The sequence below is a fragment of the Cynocephalus volans genome, chromosome 11 (assembly GCF_027409185.1).
Source record: "Cynocephalus volans isolate mCynVol1 chromosome 11, mCynVol1.pri, whole genome shotgun sequence".
NCBI classification, from domain to species: domain Eukaryota; kingdom Metazoa; phylum Chordata; class Mammalia; order Dermoptera; family Cynocephalidae; genus Cynocephalus; species Cynocephalus volans.
In genome coordinates, this window is record NC_084470.1 from 87,085,915 (window position 1) to 87,108,770 (window position 22,856).

General features: G+C 38.9%; 1 protein-coding gene across 2 annotated transcripts in view; it reads right to left on the reverse strand.

The window, feature by feature from the left end:
* SUMF1 (sulfatase modifying factor 1) overlaps window positions 1-22,856 on the reverse strand; it is an 86,350-nt gene that overhangs the window by 46,452 nt on the left and 17,042 nt on the right. For both annotated transcript variants that reach the window (XM_063114573.1, XM_063114572.1), the window contains 3 exons: window positions 3,343-3,425; window positions 1,255-1,377; window positions 385-499 (listed from right to left, as the gene is read on the reverse strand). In XM_063114573.1, coding sequence (XP_062970643.1) covers window positions 385-499; window positions 1,255-1,377; window positions 3,343-3,425 — 321 coding nt within the window. The remainder of the gene's footprint in view (window positions 1-384; window positions 500-1,254; window positions 1,378-3,342; window positions 3,426-22,856) is intronic.

A 22,856-nucleotide genomic window follows, 5' to 3' on the forward strand; every position in this document is an offset into this window, starting at 1 on the left:
CAAAAGCTTAGCACTATGCCTGGCACACTGCAAGCACTAGGTAACCAGTAGTCATTATCGGCATCCTTAACACAGAGAATCAATGGGAGGAAATGCACAAAAATGCTAACGGGGTAATCTTTGGGTGGTAGAATTCCAGGTCAGTTTAAGCTTCTCCTTTGCGCTCTTCTTGTTTTTCCAAATTCTCTGCAACAAGGATTATGGAATCAGAAAGAATAGTGCATTATAAAAAAGAGTGTCTGATGAACTATTAGCATTTGCTATGTGCTGCAGGAGATGAATGCAGGAAGGGGCAGCAGGTTTGTCAGAAAGGGAGTGATGCTTTTCAGCCCGTTTCAGCCACACCTCAGCTCCCTGCCCTCCCTCGCGAGTCTCACTACTCACAGGCGCAGTTCCTTGGAAGCCATCCTCCCCAGTGTTGGTCCCAGGAAACTCGCCCTGCCAAATGTTGGCATAATGCTGGCCTTTCGGCTGCAGTTTGTTGCCCCAGGGGAAAAGTCTGTCAGGAGAGACACAGGCATCAGCCTGTCAAACAGGCACAGTCTTCTGGATTAAAGTCAAGAGAAGGAACACAATGAAAGGGAGAACACTGCTCACTTGTTCTGAGTGAGACTTTTTACAAAAACATAAAAATAAAGCTTTTAATCAGGATTTCTTTTTTATTTCCTTAAAACAGCTCATGTCAAGTTCACAACAACCTCATTCTCTCCTGAGTTTGCAGGAAGCCTAAAATAAATCACGTAGCTGAAAGAAAGACTTACAGAAAGCTGGGAAAGCAGATATCCTTTTGGACTTATATGGTAGCGTGATCAGGCACCATCATGCCACACTCCTTCATAAAGCCTTGGCTATTTTAAGGAGGCTTTCCTAGAAGATGTGACCCAAACATGAGTTTTCTGCCTCATGGCTCTAGAAGCAGAGAAATACCACTGCTTCAGGAGATGCCTAAAATAAGAAAAAGCTGAAAGCAAGGCAGGCTGCCAGGAAGCTCTAAGGAGTAATATGTAACACGAGGGGTGAATTGCTAGAACTTGCTTTGGGACTACAGGGAGCCCACTTGGCCAGATACTTGACTTTGGGGGACTGTAAAAGGGTCAGTGACCCATTCACCAGTGTCTTCTCTTTTGCAGAAGAAAACCCAGTAAGAAAAAGAGTTGTTGTTACTGTTTTTAATCAACTTTCTAACCAAAGCAACTTCCATACAGCTACAGAAAGATCAACATGTTTTTCGGCAAGATGAGAGAGTCCCAGTACCTCTTCTGCAGGCCTCCCCGACAGCTATACTCCCACTCGGCTTCCGTGGGCAGCCGCTTCCCAGCCCACGTGCAGTAGGCCACCGCATCATTCCAGGACACATGTAGCACTGGGTGATCTGGCCTGGGGAAGAGCGAGAACACAGTGAAGGGGGCACAACTGGAAGAGGAAACAGGGACTGGCTTCAGCAAAGCGCCCATTATCATCCTCGGCTCAATCCATGACACTGAGGTGGTCCTGGTCCAAAATTCAAGCCCCAGCCATACCACATCTGTCACCCCCACCAACAGTCTCCTAAATGAGCCAGATGAGGGTACTTCCAAAAGTTTGTGGAAAAATAGAATTAAAAGACACTCATCATACGAATCTTTCCATGAACTTTTTGCGGTACCCCCCTAATGTCTCTTGGAACTAGACCCAAAACATTCCTTCACTTTGCAGCCTTGGATTCCCACAGAATTTCATTGGTGTGGTGGACGTGGAGGTACTCCAGCTTCTGGTAGTACTGTCAGCAGAAGCTTCCAGCTCCTTCAGGGTTTTGCCCAGCTGCAGAGTCATCTCCGAGCCCCCAGTGACTGTCCACACACGGTATAAAGGCTCAAGCCGATGAGCCACACACACCCCAGAGGCCCCACGCCATTGACTGGACTCTGTTGGGCCTGCACTGTGGTTCTGACTTCTCCCTCTGCCCAGCCCTGCTTCCACCCCGTCCCTGCCACAGGCGAGGTTCCCTCATAAATATTCTGCATGCCAAACTCTATCTCAGCCTCGGTTTCCAGAGAACCTAACCTGTGACAACTGGCTTTAAACTTCCTGTCTTTCTACCTTCTGCTACATATTAGCCAGCTATATTTGCCTTGCTCTAGCAGATCCCAAGTCAGTCTTCCTTTTTCCTGAGGATATAGAGAGGTGGGAAAGTTGGGAAAAGCTTTGAAAATAAGGGGATACACACATTTACCCAGCATTAGATATCTTTGATTTAATTCCCTGTCCTTTTTTTTTTTTAAGTAGACTACACATTCCTAATCCATTCTTTCGTTTATTCTTTCAACAAATGTTTACTGAGTACCTATTGTGTGTCAGTCACTGTTTCCAGAACAGGTAAGAAACATGCTTCTCTCAGAAGGTTGTGTCAGTGTTTACTGCACAGATAAAATACATTGCCCTTTAGGTTTTCCTTCCTCCCTTAGCTTTTTCCTCTACTATTAAATTCAGGAAAAAAGACATTAATTGGGAGCTAAGAGGCCTCATCCACCTGAGATGCCCAAGAATTCCATGACTTCCCACCTCACAATCTATTTCTGGCAAGGAGGCTGCCAACTCAGGCTTTGAAAGGCTTCTGACATTTGTCAAGGGGGCTATATCCCTAAAGCTGAACTTCATGTACGCCCAGCTCCCTGACAATAAGGGCAATAACCAGGAATGTTAAAAATAGAGGCTCAAAAATTAGGTTAGGAGAGCAGTTTTCTTGGGCTATCAAGATGCTGAGTCCTAACCTAAACCTTTCTCCATCTCCAGGGTTTAAAGTGCTACTCTATTTTTGCTTGAGATAATTATTTCCTTGCCACCCTAGAGATTTGCTGACCGACTTGCCACTCTGTGGGTTTTCAGTTAGATGATGGTTTCAAAGTATGTCAGTCCGGGACTAAAGATCACATGAATATTATACCCCAGGCCTGGGCTTCTGCAGGGGCCACCTGTAGGACATAACTACACATCCATAAGTCAGACAGTCTTCTTCCTCATAATGACCAACTTATGAGAGAGAATAAATGGACTGACTGTTAAGACTAAACATGAAATTTGTAATAGGACTGTCATAAGGTGGGGGGAAATCTGTAAGAGGCAACTCACTGACAGGCCAAATGAGGAAGGAAAGAGGCCACCGATTAAGAGTCTTCTATGAGCCAGGCACAGTATTTGGGTCTTTACATGGATTATTTCCTGCCATTTTATTTTCCTACCAATCAATTAGACCTTGTCATTCTCACCACTTTACAGATAAAGATGGCCACTGAGTTCTTCAAGAGCACAGGAATCTACTTTGTAATAAAACATGTCAACTGGGGAAAGAGCGACTACCCTCACCTGTGTTGGACAGTAGAGTCGGGCCCTTCTGGGTGTCTCCAGTTAGCGCCTTTAACAGGTAACCACCAGGGAGCAGCTGCAACCTTAAAGCAACCCAGAACAGGCTGATGTTAGCTACAGTGATTCTAGACAAACATTGACGTAGTATGTACAGCAAAAATCTCACTCATGGTCTTCAACTTCCATTTGGGTTACCAAACACACACCTTTAACAGAATATCAAAGATAAAAACTTAAATAAATTGCTAACAAAAAAAGTACTAGTTCATATCATAAAGCACCATAGTGATCAAATAGATATGTATTTAAATTGTGTGTATCACCAGGAATTTTAAAAAGATGCAACTTCTAGCCAATCCTCTATAATCTCTAATAGAGAGGACAGGTAGTACTGCTCCTATTCAAAAGATAGGGCAACACCTTATAACACCAAGGTTACAGGTGCAGATACCCGTACCAGCCAGCCACCCAAAAATATTTTTTTTAATTAAAAAAAAAAAAGATGTGTGCAGTAGATTCAATTATGTCCCCCCAAAACTCACTGAAGCTTGAATTGTGTCCCCCAAGTTGTATGTATTGGAAATTTAGCCCCCACTGTGACTGTTAAGAGGGTGGGAAATCCTGTTATGGTAATTAATAGGATTTGAAAGGTGGAGCCCTGAAGAGGTGATTGGATTGTAGGACCATGCAGTAGTGAATGGATTAATAATGGTGGTCAGGGGTGTGGTTCTGAGGGCTTTAAAAGAAGAGGAGAGTCTGTCTCTGTCTCCCCGCTCCCCCTCTCTGCTTTCTCTGCTTCCATCATCTTGCAATGTGAGACCCCTGAGTCACTATCGCCACCACCAGATGGACTTTGGACTTCCCAGCCTCAGAAAATGTAAGCAATAAATTTTGTTTTCTTTATAAATCACCCAGTTCCATGAACTTTGTTATAAGCAACATAAACAGACTAATACAATGGGGAAAAAGAGTTAAAAGTGTGGGCTGAAGTTCAACGAAGGTGGTCAGAGATCAAGCTGAAGCACAGAGGAAAAAATGGGTGTGTTTTCAAAAGACCCTGGTTCAATTCCCAGCCCAACATTAGCTGTGTGACCCTGGGCAAGCTACCCACTCATCTGGCCCCTCCAAGTCCTCATCTGTGAAATGGGAGCAGACGCACTTGCCTCACCTAATTCAGAATATGGACGAAGACAAATAAAATCAGACTAGGAAGCGCTCAGTAAAGTACTACTAGGACCTTAATTCCTACTTTATGATTCTTATAACCAAAATAATAGCACAAGTGGTCCCGTTTAGTGAACGGTTAAGAGGATAGGCTTTGGAGCTCTGCGGTTCATGGTAAGACCCTGGCAACTTATTTAACCTCTTCAAGCCCACTTTCTCATTTGTAGATAGATACAGCACCTACATCTCAGATTATTACAAGAACGAAACAGAACATATATAAAGGACTTAGGACTATGCCCTTAGCAACTTAGGCTAACTACTTAGCAAGCAGTCAGTAAAGGGAAGCAGTTTCACCATGTCTGTGACAGTCACAGGAGAGCCACAAAAACTAATCCTCACTATTGCTAATACTAACTAAAGAACAGAAGCTTGCAAGTGGTTCTTCTAATATAAACTAGAGCTGACTCAAGGTCATCCCCAGGACAGTATTACTCTTGGTCATTTGCATTTTGATGAGCTTGGTTGAGTGGAAGTGAAGGGAGGATGTGTCTCTACTAACAATTACAGCAATCACTGAAAACCCCATTCTTGTTTATTCTTTGTACACAGCAACACAATCAAAACATTCAATCACAATTTTATGGAAAAAGCCAAATTTTTTTTACATTTTAAAAAAAAAAGGCCATTATGTCCTTAAATGACACTACTGCAAGATGTTTTATTTTACAGAGAGCAGGAGCACTGAAAGGCATAGCTTCTCTCTATTTCATTCGTGGCATGGCAGAAACCAATCTGGGGCTGCTCTCATTGAATGGACTAATCAATGTTTAGGTGCCAGTCACAGGTAACTCATTTGATGTCAAGGGAAGATGTCCATGGAAAGCAAAGTTCATCCCACTCTCGTGTTTCAGGAGGATCTTCAGACCACTCACCAGACTCTAACACACTCCAGCACTAAGTACCGCCACCAGAAATTTCTAGCACTTAAATCAGATATAAAAAAATTAAAAGCTAAAAAAGACAAATATGGCAAAATATGGCAATATCCCTTTGTTAAATCTGGGTGGCAAAAATAGAATGCCTTTTTTTCCTCATACTCTTTTTGTGTTTTGAAATATTTCATTATGCATTTTTTTTAAATCCCCATGATTTGTTTACCATTCTACTACTAACGGGCATTTGGGCAGTCTCCAGTTTGAGGCTATTATGAATAGTGCTGCCTCTATGAATATTCTTAGAAGAGTTCATGGCTTTTGGTAAATATAAATATGCGTTTCTATTGAATGTACAGTTTCTGTTGACTGTGGAGGGAAACTGCTGAATCACAGCATGTACATATGCACAGCTTTAGCAGAGACAGCCAAACACAAGCCTTAATGGCAGAAGTTCCCCCATGTTTCCTACCCCTTCTTCAGAGGGGAGCTCCCATGGAGTTGGCTTACATACAGAAGATCCGAGGGCAGCTGCTCCAGGGGCCTCTCAGTCCATACCCTTTTCACTCCTTTCCCCTCAATTCAGCCTGGTCATAAATATGTATAGCACCCACTACATGCCAGGCATTGAGCCTCATTCGTGGAGGGGAGCCACAACTCCCTGCAATCCTCAGAGTATACACAGTTGGTACACTGATGGTTTTTAAATTATTTACCTTATATGCTATAATTAATTATTTAATTGCAAAAAGTAAGGCATAAAGTGTGAACCTAGTTACCTCATTTTCCTTCAAAAATGTCTCTAAAATTCAAAATGGTGGATCCAAGTACCACCTTACACACATCGGTGCTATAGTTTCTCATTCTATTTCCTCCCCACCACACACACACACTCACTGTCATTCTACACATCTCCTTTTCATTTTTCCTAGTATCCCTCTTTTCTGAAATATTTCACATTACCCTAGCAACCCACCCAAACATACTTCTAGCTTATAAGACTTGAAGTCATGGAACTTTATGATGATCATCAATCTCACTAATTTGCACAGTGAAAAAGAAAGAACACACTTTGGCTAGAGTATGGGAAAGGGGACACCATAACAACACTGTCCTCAATCAAGGGCCACAACCTAGATTTTTGGCCCAAAAAAATAAGACCTAAAGCTAGTATACAAAGATGTATGAAAAGTGTAGCTATGCACACTGGTTTCTAATTAAAAGTTACAAAATAACCCACTGTCCCTTGGTGCCCAACCATAAAAGGAATACTATACAGCTAGTTATCAAAATATACTCTGACATGGAAATATGTGCATGTTATAAAGGTAACCTACAGAACACATATTTGATTCTGTTTCTGTAAAATGTACGGATAGGAACGTATGCTAGTATAATCAGAAGAAAAGTCTGGAAGAACGTACACACACTTAATAAGGGCAAAAAACTAGGGGACTTTTTTAGAAGAGAATGTACCACTATAAGAGATTTTCTCAACCCTGGCATTACCGACATCTTAGGCAGATAATTCCTTGTTACAGGAAGGCTTCCTGTACACTGCAGGATGTTTAGCAGCACCCCTGACTTCTGCCCATAGACCCTCAGTTGCACCCTCCCTCCCTCAACCCAACTGTGGCATACAAAAACGTCTCCAGACATTGCCAGACATCCCCTGGGAGGAGCAAATTACCCTCTGCACTACGATAAGCAGAAAAAAAAAAAAGATTATTCTTCTTAAATGTTAATATATATTTCATAGTAGCATAGGGGTAAAGCACCCAACCCTGGAGCAAGGCTGCCTGAGTTTAAACAGTACCATCTTTTACAAAATACAGGATCTCAGGCTCCTTATTTAACCTCTCCAGGACTCAGCTTACTCATCTGCAAAATAGAAATAAAATACTACTATCTACTTCCTGCGGTGGTTGTGAGGATTAAGTATGTAAAGTGCTTAGAACAGTGCCTGGTACAGAGTAAGAATTACACATGTGTTAGCTATCATTATTACTATCATTAATGTACATTAGTTTATGTCTCAATATTCTCTCAGAGCTTTCAAAGAACATACGTTCTAATTAGTGAAAATCTACCCCCAGTACTTCTTCAGCTTGAGCCCCATCCACCCACCAGATTACTCTTTTCAGAATACTGACAGGCTGAGAAAAGTGCCCAGGGGGTAAGAGGTGAAGGAAGTTTTAGGACATGTGTCACTTCCAAAGAATTCTCAAGAAGACTATGTAGTTATCATCTTCCATCACAGTCATGACGTGAGAACCAACCACACATAAACTCATCCATTCCCTGAAGCGAAAAGCACCGTGAGGGTGGGACCAGCAGGGGGGTAAACAGAATGCGGGAGGAATCCACGTTCTCAAACAAAACGAAGCTTGGGCGCCTGTAAGGGAACCAAACTACACATCCGCCCTTCTGTGAGATGAACCATAATCACCATCAAAATGGGCAGATGCAGAGTCAGGAACCATTTTCCCAGTGGACACACGAAGAAGGAAAGACGAGTCACCACACAATTGACGACTCATGAAATCTGAGGTAGGGCCTCGTTCATCCTAGCCAAGTTGCCCCGGGAAAGCCAAGATATTTTCTGGCCAAATTAATGACAAATCCCATCCAATGTCACTGGATGCCTTCCTTTTCCAGGTGTCATTCTTTAAGGTTTTATTCTTGAACTCCTGGTTCTGTCTTGAAAATAAATGCTATTCCATTACATTTAGGAACTTACGAAATAAACATCCTTTGAGAGTCATATCTTAGTCAGTTTATCAAGGTTATACTGCAAATTATGTCATCTCTAATTCCTTTTCATTAAGAGGAATAATCTTCAGGTGTGCTGTTTACAGAAACAGCAACAGGAGTGGACCAGCATCTGTGATACATCTCATACTAAAAAGAGAAACATTTTTTTGGATGTGGTTGTCCACCTACACATTTTCTGTTCAACTGAGACAATTTCCAGAGTTACAGCACTCCCTTATATCCAGGGGAAAAAGGACTTTAGCATGACCTATTTCTAGTCAACCGTCTCCATAGCAACTGTCTTGGGTTTAAGTTGAAACAGCTGTACAGCCAGCCAGCCACCAATTACAATGTAAATAGGATCCACGTGGGTATTGATATCCCCTTGAGAAATGGACTTCGAAGAGCAAAGACATGTTTCCCACCTCTCTCTGGGGACATAACTAGACTTGTAGTAACAGCTTAAAGAAAAGGAAAAGGGAAGATAGCAAAGGTGCCTTTATTCTTGCCAGAGGTGGTAAATTATGCTTCTTAAACACACACAGCCCAGAATAAAATCAGAAGAAGATAGAGCACTGTGTAATTATGCACATTCAAGTGTATAGATGTCAAGTTCACAACTTTACAACTGCTCTCTTAAAAATTAAATGCATTTACACAAGCAAATTAAAAAGATGGTCATTTCTTGAAATGTAGTATAAACATGACGGTTACCCCAGTAAAAACAGCCTCAAGTAGCACCAGTGAACAATGAGAAATTGCAAATGTGTTCAAATTCAGCAAATATAAATAAAACTGGAAGACGATCTAGCAACTGAAGGAATCAAATGGAATAGAGCACACAGAGTAAAAATCTCATTCTTCAGCATCCAACACAAAAGTGGAAAGTTAGAGAATGAGGCTTCATTAAAGGGTGAAAACAAATTCATCATCAAAATAGATAGGTAGTCAAGTCTGACAACTTATTTCAAATTAAATTCTAAATCAGGTACCTTGACAAGTTAATAGACTGCATGGGAGAGAAAAACGCATGATTTTTCAAACAGGCCACAAATATTTATAAAGCTTAAGGGAGACCTGAAATTTTTCAATATTTTTTGCTTCAGTTCTTGCTAAAATTCCTCATGTTAAATAACTACAATCCCAAGGCACAATCAGTATACTCTAAACGTTTCACAGCCTTAAGAGAGGAGTGGAGACCCTATGCAGAGTCACTCATGAAGGACAATGTGCAAAAACTGGCCTGAGGAAACTCTGGGCTCAAAGAACCCTTAAAAGTGATCTGGTTTACTCATTTTCTGTTGAGACCTGCATAAATAATGGAGAGGGGAGGGGAGGGGAAAGGTTGACTTGGGGCTTTTAAGAAAATCAAAAGAAATATGAGAAAAGCATTTTTTTATTGTCTAAAAATAATGTTTCGGGCTAGCCAATTAGCTCACTTGAGAGAGTATGGTGCTGGTAACCCCAAGGTCACAGGTTCCGATCCTGAAACTGGCTAGCTGCCAAAACAAAAACAAACAAAAAAAATAAAACAAAAAATAAAAATGTGTTACTTTTTTGGGCAAACAGGTGACAGTGTAAATTGGTGAAAGCAATCATGAAAGCATTATGACAATACTCAGCAAAAGCCTTTATCACATGCACACCCAGCAAGGAGATGGGTTGGATCACTTACTGTATACCCATATGAAGAAATACAACAGTCATTAAAAATATTATGTAGAAAAAAATGTAATTACTTGGACGAATGTTCACCCTTTACTGAAAGTGTAAAAAAGCCAATTACAGAAATGTGTGTACAACACAAATCCACTTAAACATATGCTGATACATAGATACACACACACACACCCTGAAAAATATTAGTAGTAAATATATTGAAATGTTTACAATGATTATTTCTGGGATTATGGGTGATATTTAACGTCTTTTTATGTTATTTTTACTGAGACCAAATTATCTACAGTGAACATTTTTTATTCAGATTTTCTAAGTTTTTTCTTTCAATGAAGCTGAAACGATTTTACATTGAAAAAGCAATATTAAATAAAGATTCATTAAAAATAACTTATATTCATCATTCTACTACAAATTTCATTTTTATATTCATCTTCCAGTTTCATCAATAAGCATACACATGTTTACATAGTTTTTCTAAATCATATATTGATTGTTTTCATTGACTTTATTAAATATTTTTCTGCCTTTTATCTGGACAATCATCATGTTTAGCAGCTGCACAATATTTATGTCATGTCGATATACCATAACTTACCAATCTCCTAACAATGACCCATTCAGGTTATATTCCAGTTTGTTTACTATTGCTTTTTTTGCTATTATAGATAACACTACAGGGAACATCTTTCCAGACGTTTGTAAATAATCAATAATAACTCAATCACCTCTTAGCCTTCTGTAGATTCAGTAATTTACTCAACCTTCCCCAGGCTCTCCCATCTCAAGTTAAGGGCAGCACCATCACCCTAGCTGCTCAGGCCAAAAACTGGAGGTCATACTTGATTCCTCTCTGTCCTCTCCCTCATGCTCTCAGATGTACTTCCAAATATCATACCACATTTTAGCATCTCTGCTCCTGCTACCTTGCTCCCTGGCCCCATCATCTCTCACCTGGACTACCACAAAACCCCACACACGAGCCAGAGTGTTCTCTTTAAAATATTAATTAGATCCAATGGCTTCTAACTGCACTAAAGACAAAACCCAAACTCCTCTGTGGCCTACAAGCCCTGTGTAATCCATTCCCTGCCCACTTCTCCAACCTGACCCGAACCCTGTATCACAGTCCCCCTTCTTCGTCACTCCTCACTTACAGGTCCTGCAGGCCCTGCTCATTGTATAGGTTTCAACTCCAGTGTCAGTACCTCAGAGAGGCCATTGCTGACCCCACAAATAAAAGGGCCAAAAGAGCACAACCACTTTCTATCCCATTATTGTACTCTTTCATTCTAATCACAGGCCATCACCACAGTCAGTTATAAGTTTACCTGTTTATGGTCTGCTCCTTACTAGAATTATAACCTTCATGAGAATGAGAACTTCTGTGTGGTTCTCTGTTGTATCCACAGCACTTAGAAAACTGGCTCACAGTATATACTGGATAAACATTTGTTTATTGAATAAATTCACCTGTTCCTTAGGTTTGCGTGATTTTCAAACCCTTCACCACCTTGGGTGACCCTCTTCTGGATAAACGCCCATTTTAAATACAGTCTTTCAGTGGAATATGATTTTGGAGAGAGAGAGAGAATCACCTCCTGGCTTGGGAGTTGTAAGCAGAGGTCTACAGTGGAAAGGTAGCAGCTGGTTCTTAGGTACGAACAGGCGCCACTCTCAGCTCTACCTCGAACTCAGGCAGCCATTTCCCCTTCCTGGCTCATGGCTGCCTCATTTATTAGAGGAAGGTTTTTCTGCCAGATAATTTTGAAGTTCCATCCATTCTAAATTCTTATTTTTGCGTAAGTTTCTCTTCAAGCTGGACATCCCTGGACATTGACTATCTACTCGACAGTCGACCTCTGTCTCTCCATGGAGGTTGATGATGCAAACCCCAACATTTGGGGGGCAGGAGATGTACAAATCATTTTTACTTCTTAATCCAAGTTAGGACTCAAAAGACCCGTGACTTGAAAAGAAATTTAAGAACACCTAACGCAGGTATTTCAAATCTGAACTGCTGGCACCCCATCATGCCTCCTGCACACTCAATCTGATCAGGTGCCTCTGGAGCAGGTTATAAAAAAAAATGTGTGCCCTGTTATCTTATTATATTGGGTTCCTCTCACCTTCCAGGGTTATCATGTTTTGCTTCCTGAGCTCATGCCACACACTGACTCCTAAGTCAGGCGTACAACTACTCATTCCAAAAACAGATACAAAAGACAGCGTTACCTTCTTATCTTATCCAGTCAGCCAGCCCTGGACTGCCCTTCCTGAATAACTCAGTTACTGTGAACCCATCTCAACCCCAGGTGACCAGGCTGGTGTTCTCTTGCCAAGGAAAAGCTGACTTTGCAACGTGAGATGGGTCATACCAGGTCTGAGCCCTGCTGTTTTCAAAAACTAAATGCTCCAGTAGATGATACTCAAGTGGCATTCTTTCATTTCTGGACAAATACTTATTAAGTGCATATGAAGGGACAGTCACTGTGCTGGGGACATAGTGGCGAATAATACAGGTGCGTTCCCATCCACCTTCATAGGACACAACTAGTAAAGGAAAAGCATTCAGAAAGAACTGCACAAATAGTTATCATCATCAGTGAGAGGAACAACATGAAGGAAGGCACAAGAAGCCGTGAGAACAGATAATGGATGGAGATCATCTAAATCCGGAATGTGGGATGACAGTGGTGTTCCGAGAGGCCTTCCCAGAGTTTAAGCACAGCTGAGACCTGACCACGCAAAGCTGACCGTGGTACTCAGAGCATAGACACAGTAGGTCCTTTGCCAGATGCTTTGCCTAAGTTGTTCCCAAGGTGAGATCTTCCTTATCTGCAAGGATCCCAGAAAATGTCTCTTCCTCATCCAAGCCTTCCTGGATCAACAAACTCGGTTTTCCATGCACCTCCCCAGCTCCTCACCATACCACAGCTTTCTGCTGGTTTCCTTCCTAATACCCATATCAATGTGTTATTTCATATTACCCGGACACTCCAGGATGGTGTGGGTTTCATGTACTCTTATTCTTTTTGACAATTTTTAAAGAAAAACTTATGTGTTTTCATTTTTATTTCTCTAACACATTTGATATAAAAATTCATAAATTAAAAACAAAAACAAACAAAAAAACAACAGCAAACCAACCTAATTTTGGTTCAGGGTCTCCTGTTACTGCATCCCCTAGACTTTGGGCAGCTAAAGGGCAGGGAGGGTATCTTTCATCCCTTTGTTCTCAGGAATAGGACAGCATAGTACTAGCAAGAGAGTAGGACATCTATGGTTGTTTTCTAAACACGCAGACCACATTTTAAGCTAGAAAGCAAACTGTTCAAAGAGAGGAAGCTAGACTCACTTCTGTCACTAGAAGAAGTCAAAGAACAGCCCCCACTGATGGAAGACAGACAATCAAGGAGGCATGAATCCAAGTGACAGGTCAAAAGATATGTCACTGTATATAGTCAAGAGAAATGAAAGCAGGAACTCAAAAGAAGGACATTCTGATACATACCACAACACGGATAAACATTGAAGACATTATGCTAAGTAAAATAAGTCAAGCTGAAAAGGACAAATATTCTATAATTCCACTTATAGGAAGTACCTAGAATAGGCACAAAGAGACACAAAGTACAATAGAGGTTACCAGGGGTTGGGGGGCAGAGAATGAGGAGTTATCGTTTAATGAATACGGAGTTACTGTTTGGAATGATGAAAAAATCCTGAAAATGCATACTGGGGATAGCTACACAACACTGTGAATGTACTTTATGCTACTGAATTATACACATAAAAATGGTTAAAATGGTAAATTTTATGTTATGTATAGTTTACCACATACACACAAAAAAATATATCACTAGCTTCAGCCAAAGACTCTGAGATGATCCAAAAGGATTATTCCAGAATACCAAACACTTTCAAAATACCATTGTAACTTGGTAGAGTGCTATATGAGTGAGGCATTTCCAACTTTTACAAATGGGCAACGGCAGAACAAAGGAAATTTAACTCAATTTCCAATTACCAGTCAAAGAGATAGTCCAGTGGAAGAAACTAGAACAATGCCATCTACTAAAAGGCTTTTTATGTGATAGGTACTGTACAGGTGGTTCTGTGTACATCATTTGGTCTTTGCAACAGCTCTACTAGGTAGACATTGACATTCGTATAAGAAATTGATTAGAACAAGTAAAATGCTAGTTAAAATCAAGGAAAAAACATAACTACAGTGCTGCGCTGGCACGAAAGGAATAAACATAATTGCGAAATCACCACTAGCAGAAGGTGAGACAAAACTTGTAGTTCGTTCCTAACTAGATTGCACTACAAAAAGGTCAACATTCTCCAGAGAACTGTAGTTTGTTCCTAACCAGATTGCCCTAAAAAAAAGTCAACGTACTCCAGAGTCAACAGTCTCCAGAATCCAGAGACTCAATACTAAAGGGAAAATAAACAAACAGAGGCCAACCCCAAAATGACGCAGATGTTGAAACAATCAAAGACTTTAAAGCAGTTATAACTACTGGCTATGAAGCAAAGGTGAATGCTCTTGAAATACATGGAAAAATAGACATTTTCAGCAGAAAAATGAGCTATTTTTAAAAACAGAACTTTAGAATTGCAAAATACAATATCTGAAATAAGAAATTCACTGGATAAGCTTAAGAGCAGGATATGACAGGGAAAATATTCAGGGAACTTGAAGACATATCAACAGAAGTACACAATCTGAAGAACAGAGAGAAAACACAATTTTAAAATAATAAACAAAGCCTCAGGATCCTCTGGGATAATATTAAAAGGTCTAACATTTAAGCATTGGAATACCCAAAAGAGAGGAGAGACCAACGTTGAAAAAAATACTTGAAATAATGGCTGAAAACTTCCCAAATATGGTTAAAGACATAAATTTACAGACACAAACCCCAAATACGATCATCTCTAAAAAACTATATCCAAATGCATTATAATCAAGCTGCTGAAGAGAAATTAAAAAAAAAAAAACTGGAAAGAAGCCATAAAATATAACACAATATATATAAGAAAACAGTGATTCAAATGACTATCAAATCCCATAGACCAGAAAAGAATGTGATTTTTTAAATGATGAAAGAAAAGAGCTGTCAACCCACAACTTTGTAACCAGTGAAAATATCCTTCAAGAATGAAGGTGAAATAAGAACATTTTCAGATGAAGAAAAACTAAGAGAATTCATTCCCATAAGACTTGCTCTAAAAGAAATGGTAAAGAAAGTTTTAGGCTGAAGGGAAATGATACCAGAGGGAATATGGAACTTTAAGAATGAAGGAAGAACAACAAAAATGATTTGGGTAAATAAAATAAATGATTTTTCTTCCTTAAATTCTTTAAAACATATATGAGTGTTGCAAACAAAAAATATAAGATTATTTGGATTTTACCCAATGTATGCAGAATGTAATATATGACAACTGTAACATAGGGGATGAGTTAAAGGAACCCATATGATTATAAAACATACATTTGCTTGAAGTGTTACAATGTTAACTCTATAGTAGACCATAAGAAGTTAGTATGCACAAAAGCTCATGGAAAAATGGAATTAAAAGATAATACTAATCGTTCCACGAACTTTTTGAAGACCCCTTATATATTGTAATACATAGAGGAACCATTAAAAATAATAGCAAAGATATAACCAAAAATTCAACAGAAATTAAAATGTACTACTAAATATACAGAGATATAGTCATATAGATATATATTCAAAAGTGAGGTTAAGAGACATGAAAGATAGCAGATCCAACATTGGTTGGAGTCTAATTGGAGTCTCAGAGGGAGATAAGTGAGAATAGGGAAAGGGCAATATTCAATAAGATAATGGTCAAGAATAGCACAGAGTTGTTTTTAAAAAAAACTTCCCAATGTATAGATTAAAGAACAAATTACAACGAACATTACAAAATATTTAGCCATAAGCAATTACAAAACTACTATAACACTTGTAGAGTTAAAGCAGTAGACTAAAATGCTACAGATCCAGGAAACCCAATGAAACTTAAGGATAAATACAAGAAAACAACACCTAGAATAACAGACAAGAGATAATCTTAAAATCAGCCAGAGCCAGATCACCTACAAAAGAACAGCAATTGATTGATAGCTGACTTCTTAATGGCAACAATAAAAGCCAGGAGACAGTGAAATAATGCTTTCTGTGTGCCAAGAAAAAATATCTGCCAACCTAAAATGTTTATTTAGTGAAGATATCTTTCAATAATGAGGAAAATTAAAGATATTTTGAACAATTAATAACTAGAAAATTAACTATCAAAGGATGTCCTTTAGGCAGAAGAGAAATGATCTTAGACAGAACGCCTGAGATGCAGAAAGAAATGGAGAGTACAGGTATTAGTAATTATAAGTGTAAACAAACATTGACTATATAAAAAACTATTAACAATGTCTAATTACTGGAGGATGAAAAATTAGAACGAAATAGTGGACATTAGTAATATATGTTGGATGGGGGTGATTGAAGTAAGGTCCTGGTATTACACAGCAGAAAAGTTAATGGACTAATAAACTTTAGACTTTATATATAGGTATTAAAATTGACTGACTACTAAATGAAGAGACATAAAGTACACAACTTCTAAGAAGACAAGCAAAGTGAGAATGAGGAAAAAATACAAAACATAGGCAAGATATTAGAAGAAAAAGAGAAAAATAGGATAAACAGCAAAGAATAAGATAGTACAACTAAATCCAAATATATCAGTAATTACGATACATAAAAATGAACTAAAGTCTTAATTGAAAGGCAAAGAGTATCAATGAATTTTTTTAAATGCAGCTGTATACCATTTACAAGAGATATAAAAATATAAAGATACAAATTGAAAGTGTAAAGATGAAAAAGTATATATTAGACAAATAATAACCAAAAGAAAGCTGGTGCACCTATGTGCACAGACAAAATAGACTTTAAAAATCATTATCAAGGTAAAAGAGAATCCGTATTGTTGGGGCTCAGAAAACGATACCCAAAGTATGGTGCTCTGGCATACTGAGTACTCTGAACTGAAGGACACTGGAAGGGATTCAGAAGGAAAGTTGCTTTCTGACCTTCTCCCACCCTTCTTTCTCCTGTTCCTTTTTCTCCCCAAGGCAGGCCACAGAAACCAGAATTCTTCTTCCCCAAGGCAGGTCATAGAAACCAAAGCCAGCCATAAAACCTAGAAATATCACTGGATACTTCTTCTGCCTTTCTGAGTAACAGCTGGCCATAAAGAAATTTTCTAATCTAGCTTGTCTGAAAGTAGATCACAAGACCCTCATTCCTGAAAGGGTCCTGCCCTATACCTGGGTGGAAGGAATACCACACAGAAAGGCCAAGAAGAATCCAAACAGACAGGATTTACTACTACTAGATCATTGCCCTTTTGTTCAATCATATTTCTACATGGCTATCCATTCCTCACCAAATCTAAGCATAAAAATGGACAGTTCTCTCTTGGGTCTTGGGTCATGATTTTCTCTTGTTAATCTGTCTTTTTTCATAGGATTGTTAGCCATGACCCTTATGAAGGTGAAAGAAAAATATCACACCTTTTCCACCCCTACACTATATAATGATGAAATACTTGATTCAACAGAGATTTACTTTTTTTTCTAGTTTAATTAATTTATTTTATAAATAGCATAACAACATTTTTCTCAACAAAATTGGTAGTTTGCAATTAATTCTTTTAAATTAATTAGCATGCAATTCAAATGTCTGGTTCTAAATTTATTTTATTTCAATAGTTTTAATAGCTCCAAGAGCTAAAAAAAAAAAAAAAAAATCTCACAAAAGTATATAGATTTAAAATGTAGATGTGCCTCACTACCAACAAAGATTCTCTCCTTGACCAAACTCCAGTCAGGCTCCTCTGAACTATCTTCTTAACTAGGCCCTGACTTTTGGTCATCTGTGTTGCCTCTGCATTGTAGAATTGGAGCAAGAATCCTGCTAAGTCATTTTGCCAGAATACCCTACACTCAGATATGTGATCACCCTGGATATCTAATCAAAGTCCTCATCCTCATGGAAATCATCAAGTCAAAGGGTTACCTGCACTCCCATGTTTATTGCAGCTCTATTACAATAGCTAAGACTTGGAACCAACATAAATGTCCATTGACAGATGACTGGATAAGGAAAATATGGTGTATATATACACAATAGAATACTACTCTGCCATAAAAAGGAATGAAATTCTGCCATTCCCAGCAACATGGATGAACTTAGAGGAAATTATATTAAGCCAGGTAGAGAAAGAGCATGTCCTCACTCATAAATGGGGGGGGGGGGAGAGAGAGAGAGAGAGAGAGAGAGAGACAAAAACAAAGAAAAAGAAAAAAGAAAGAAAGAAAGAACAATCACAACAATTCCTCAAACTTTCAAAAGGAGAGAATGGAACTGAGGCCACCAGAGGTGGGAAAACGTGAGGGGAAGAGGAGAAATTGGTAAAGGGCCACAAAAAAATGTTTACATTGTATAATGATAAAAAAATAAATAAAAATTAAAGAAGAAAAAAAAGTCTTCATCCTCCATCATGGTGGTGTCTGATCACCCAGATGATGTCTGATAATCCAGGCACATTTTCATCAAGAAACCTGTTATGCCAGAATCCCCCTTTCCCTTGATATTTCCTCTTAGTAATTTTCCATCCACTGAAGGAAAACATACTTCTAATAGCATAGTTTTGAAATATATAAAGCAAAAATTGACAGAACCACTGCTGTGGATTGATTGAACTATGTCCCCAAAGTTCATATATTAGAAGCTTAATTCCAACTCTTAATTGTTGAGGGTGGGAAATCCTATTATGGTAATTTAAAGGTGGGGCCTTGAAGAGGTGACCAGATTGTAGGACCATGCCCTAGTGAATGGATTAATGGTGGTCAGGGGAGTAGTTCTGAGGGCTTTAAAAGAAGAGCACATGAGAAGTTCTCTCTCTCTGCTCCACCATTTTCTGCCATGTGAGACCACTGGGTCACTGTCACCACCACCAAGGCCTTCATCAAATGTGTTCCCTGGACTTTGGACTTCCCAGGCTCTGAAACCATAAGCAATAAATTTCATTTTCTTATAAATGACCCAGTTCCAGGTTTTTTGTTATAAGCAAAAGAAACGCACTAATATAATTACTAAGGGAAATGATCAAATTTATCATTTTAAATGGAGATTTTAACATTTCTCTCAGATTGATTACTAAGATCAAGCAGAGGGGAAAAACAGTAAAGTTACAGAAAATTAGTACAGCACAATTTACAACCTTTCTATAATGAATATGTGTAGACTACTGCATCCAACTAATAGAAAAGGAATATTCTTTTCAAATACACACAGTACATTTATGAACGTTGACCCTGGATAGTAAGTGCTAAAGCTAGCCTCAACAAATTACAAGGACCAACATCACAAAGGCTACATTCTCCGTATACAGTGCCATCAAGTGAGAAGCCAGTACCAAAATGATAACAAGTAAAAATTTATAAGCAATGTATGGGTCAACCAAATATTTAGCAATAAACAATTACAAAATTACTACAATACTTGTGTAACTAAAGCAGTCACTTAAAAGACTCAAAAGTCAAAAAAAGAGTAGCAAAGACCTTAAGCACCTTCCCAAAATCAGCTAGTATATGGTAGAGCTCAAATTCAAAACCAAATCTCTCTGATGCAAAGGCTATGATCTTTCCTTATGGCTCTGAATATACAAGCCCTCATACTCAGACTGAGAAAGAAAAGTCTTGGTGGACATATAAAAAACTTCTTAAAGCTGAATTGAATTTTTCAAGGAAATGTTGTTTAAACTAATAGAAAGTGAAAGTTCAAACATCTAAAATGATGCTGAGCTGGCTGAGCCCGTGGCGCACTCGGGAGAGTGCGGCGCTGGGAGCGCAGCGGCGCTCCCGCCGCGGGTTCGGATCCTATATAGGAATGGCCGGTGCACTCACTGGCTGAGTGCCGGTCACGAAAAAGACAAAAAAAAAAAAAAAAAAAAAAAAAAGACTATTTAAAATGATGCTGAGCAATTTATCCATCTTGTATGTGTTTTGAGTTCTTTTACTTTTTGAATATACTGAAACTTGCTTTTCTGAATACTTTCTGGCTTGACGTACGCTGTAGTTAACTTTTAGATGTCATCCCAACAATAATCAGAAATAAGTAAATTTCAGCATGCTCGTGTACTCTGTTTTAAACAATTAAATTCACACAAAGATATTTTTACAAGCAAACCCTGAAACCAGATCAATGTTTTACATTAAAACTTTACATATAAAGAAAACTGGCTAAGATGGCAGCAGCATCTACATAGTTTTTGAATCTCTCCAAATCTGTGTGTAAAACCAGACAGAGAAACTAGAGAGCAACACCCAAAACCCAAGAACAACATGCACAACAAATCCACGTGACAAGGTATCCTCACCAAAGCCAGAACACAAGCAGGTGATGAAACACTGCCAATAGCCATACAGCATGCATGGCCCCTGTGGCTGGGCAAAGGAGAAAGCAGAAGAAAGCAAGAGGGTATCAGATCTGTAAAAAGGAAAACCCCAAAATAACCAACAGGTATCACTGGAAAGCACAGAGGGACAATTTGAGAATAGCAGCTGAAACTAGAAGGAACTGTGCCCATTCCAATAACGAGTGAGAGTAAAGGGCCCATGATAAAAAAGTCTGAAGGTGCTGGTGCAGCCTTGCCCATGAACTCCTGAAACTGACCTGTCAGGTTTCCCATCCAGAATAGAGACCCACACCAAGGAGAAACCTAAGGAGACACAATCAAACTCCAGAAATAGAGGGACAATAGAGAAAAAGAGAAGTGGTGTAGGGAAGAGATACAGGAAATCACAGGAAACAGGAGGCCATATTTTAAACACTACATGAGTACAGCTGAGAGGAGCTTGGTGAATTTACAAAGCTACTCTGAACCAGGCCTCCTAAAGGTTCAGAAAGAACCTGAGTTCACATAAAAATGAGCAACAGAAAAGACTCAAGCTCAAATTCAATCCATAGATACTATAAGAAAAAAGAGAAGAGGAAGCAGAACGTCCTTACAGATAATGAATGCAGACAGGAAGACACGCTCAAAAAAATAACTGGAACATACTGTTTCAAAATGAGGTAAACGACATAAGAGAATGATATGTGAGAAAACTAAATAAATCAGAATCTGCAAATTCAGATGAGGTACATAAGTCAAGAAACAACTGGAAATTTTTTTTTAAAGTTATTTCAGAAATGAACTCATTACTTAAGCGACACAGAAGACAAAAAAATTTTTTAATTATAAAAAAGAAAAATTATTTAAAAGAATATGATAAACACTGAAAATTCAGATATATGAAGAGTTCTTGAAGAAGAAAACAAAAAAGGGCACATAAAAAATAGTAAAAACTATAAGAAAATTTTCTTAAGTTTAAAAAAAAATTCTGAAACTACATATTGAAAAAGCAAACCCTGTACCTAAGGATACTGACCTACAAAGACCAACACCAAGATATATTTTAGTGAAATCAGCCACTGGATACTAAAGGAAAAAAAAAATCTTGGGTATTCAGACAAAAACAGCAAGTAACTTTCAAGGAAAAGAAAATTAGATTATCAGCAGACTCTTCAACAACAGTGCTTTATTCCAGAAGAAAACAAAGTATATAAAATACTCAAGAAAAAACAAATGTGAACCAAATATCTCATATCTAGCAAAACTGACTTTAAAATATAAAGAGCACTGACAAACTGTACGAAAATCAGAGAATACTGTCCCCACGGCCACTTCCTGGAGAATCCAGTAGACAATGAGCTTCATCAATTCAAACGGCTAGAGACACTGAACATAGAAAGCACTGAACATGTAGTAACTTGCAGAACTAAGACTAAACGAGAGTTAAAAAGGAGTACTTTCCTTTCTGATATGCTTTTATAATATAGAAATAGAATATGCTTTGATAATATAGAAATAGAACAACTATTTTAAAACGGGGAGAAACAAAAAGCATATGTGAAAGTTTTTTTTTTTTTTTAAACCTATTCTCAGTAATTACATTGGTAGTGGCAGCATTGGTATTATTATTTGGAGGGTGTTATATATGTAATCTGCAATAAAATAAATAAGTAATTATGGGCTATTGTAATTTGATCATCTCCTGTATTCTTGAGAACCAGGATTCCGATTGTGGAAGAAAGGAGACAGATGTAATACAGAACGGGTTAAGTTAAAAATCCTCAGATGATAGGCTGGCCCCGTGGCTCACTCGGGTGAGTGCGGTGCTGGTAGCGCCAAGGCCGCGGGTTCGGATCCTATATAGGGATGGCCGGTGTGCTCACTGGCTGAGCGTGGTGCAGACCACACCGAGCCAGGGGTTACGATCCCCTTACCGGTCAAAGGAAAAAAAAAAAAAATCCTCAGATGGAAATACCAATGTGAACTCACACAGCATTTTATCTTAGCTCTGTCCGCTTATGGAGCCTAGAAACAATGACCAACCAAACAGCAAGGAGCACACCTGTAACCTAGACAGGGGCCTTGAAATAGTATTTTTCTACTAAAAGGTACTAGGGCTTCTTAAGGAAATGGCTGATTTCAGGCTGGGGGTGGGGTGGGGATGGATCTTGTCGTTAGAGAAAACGATGTTGCTATGAAGGACTACTAGGGTCACTTCAGAAGGACTCAGAGCGGTTGCCTAAGGCTGGTGACAGGAACGGAGAATAACTGCAAATGGGCACAGGGTTTCTTTTCAGGCTGATGGAAATGTCCTAAAATTAGATTGTGGTGATGGTTGCACAACTCTATAAATATACCAAAAAAACATTGAATTGTACACTTAAAATGGTGAATTTTATGGTATGTAAATTCATCTCAATAAAGCTGTTAAAAAAGAGGGACAGAAGGAAAAGAACTCAGAAGAATTCGAAGAGGCACCAATGCCCCAAAATGGAAAAA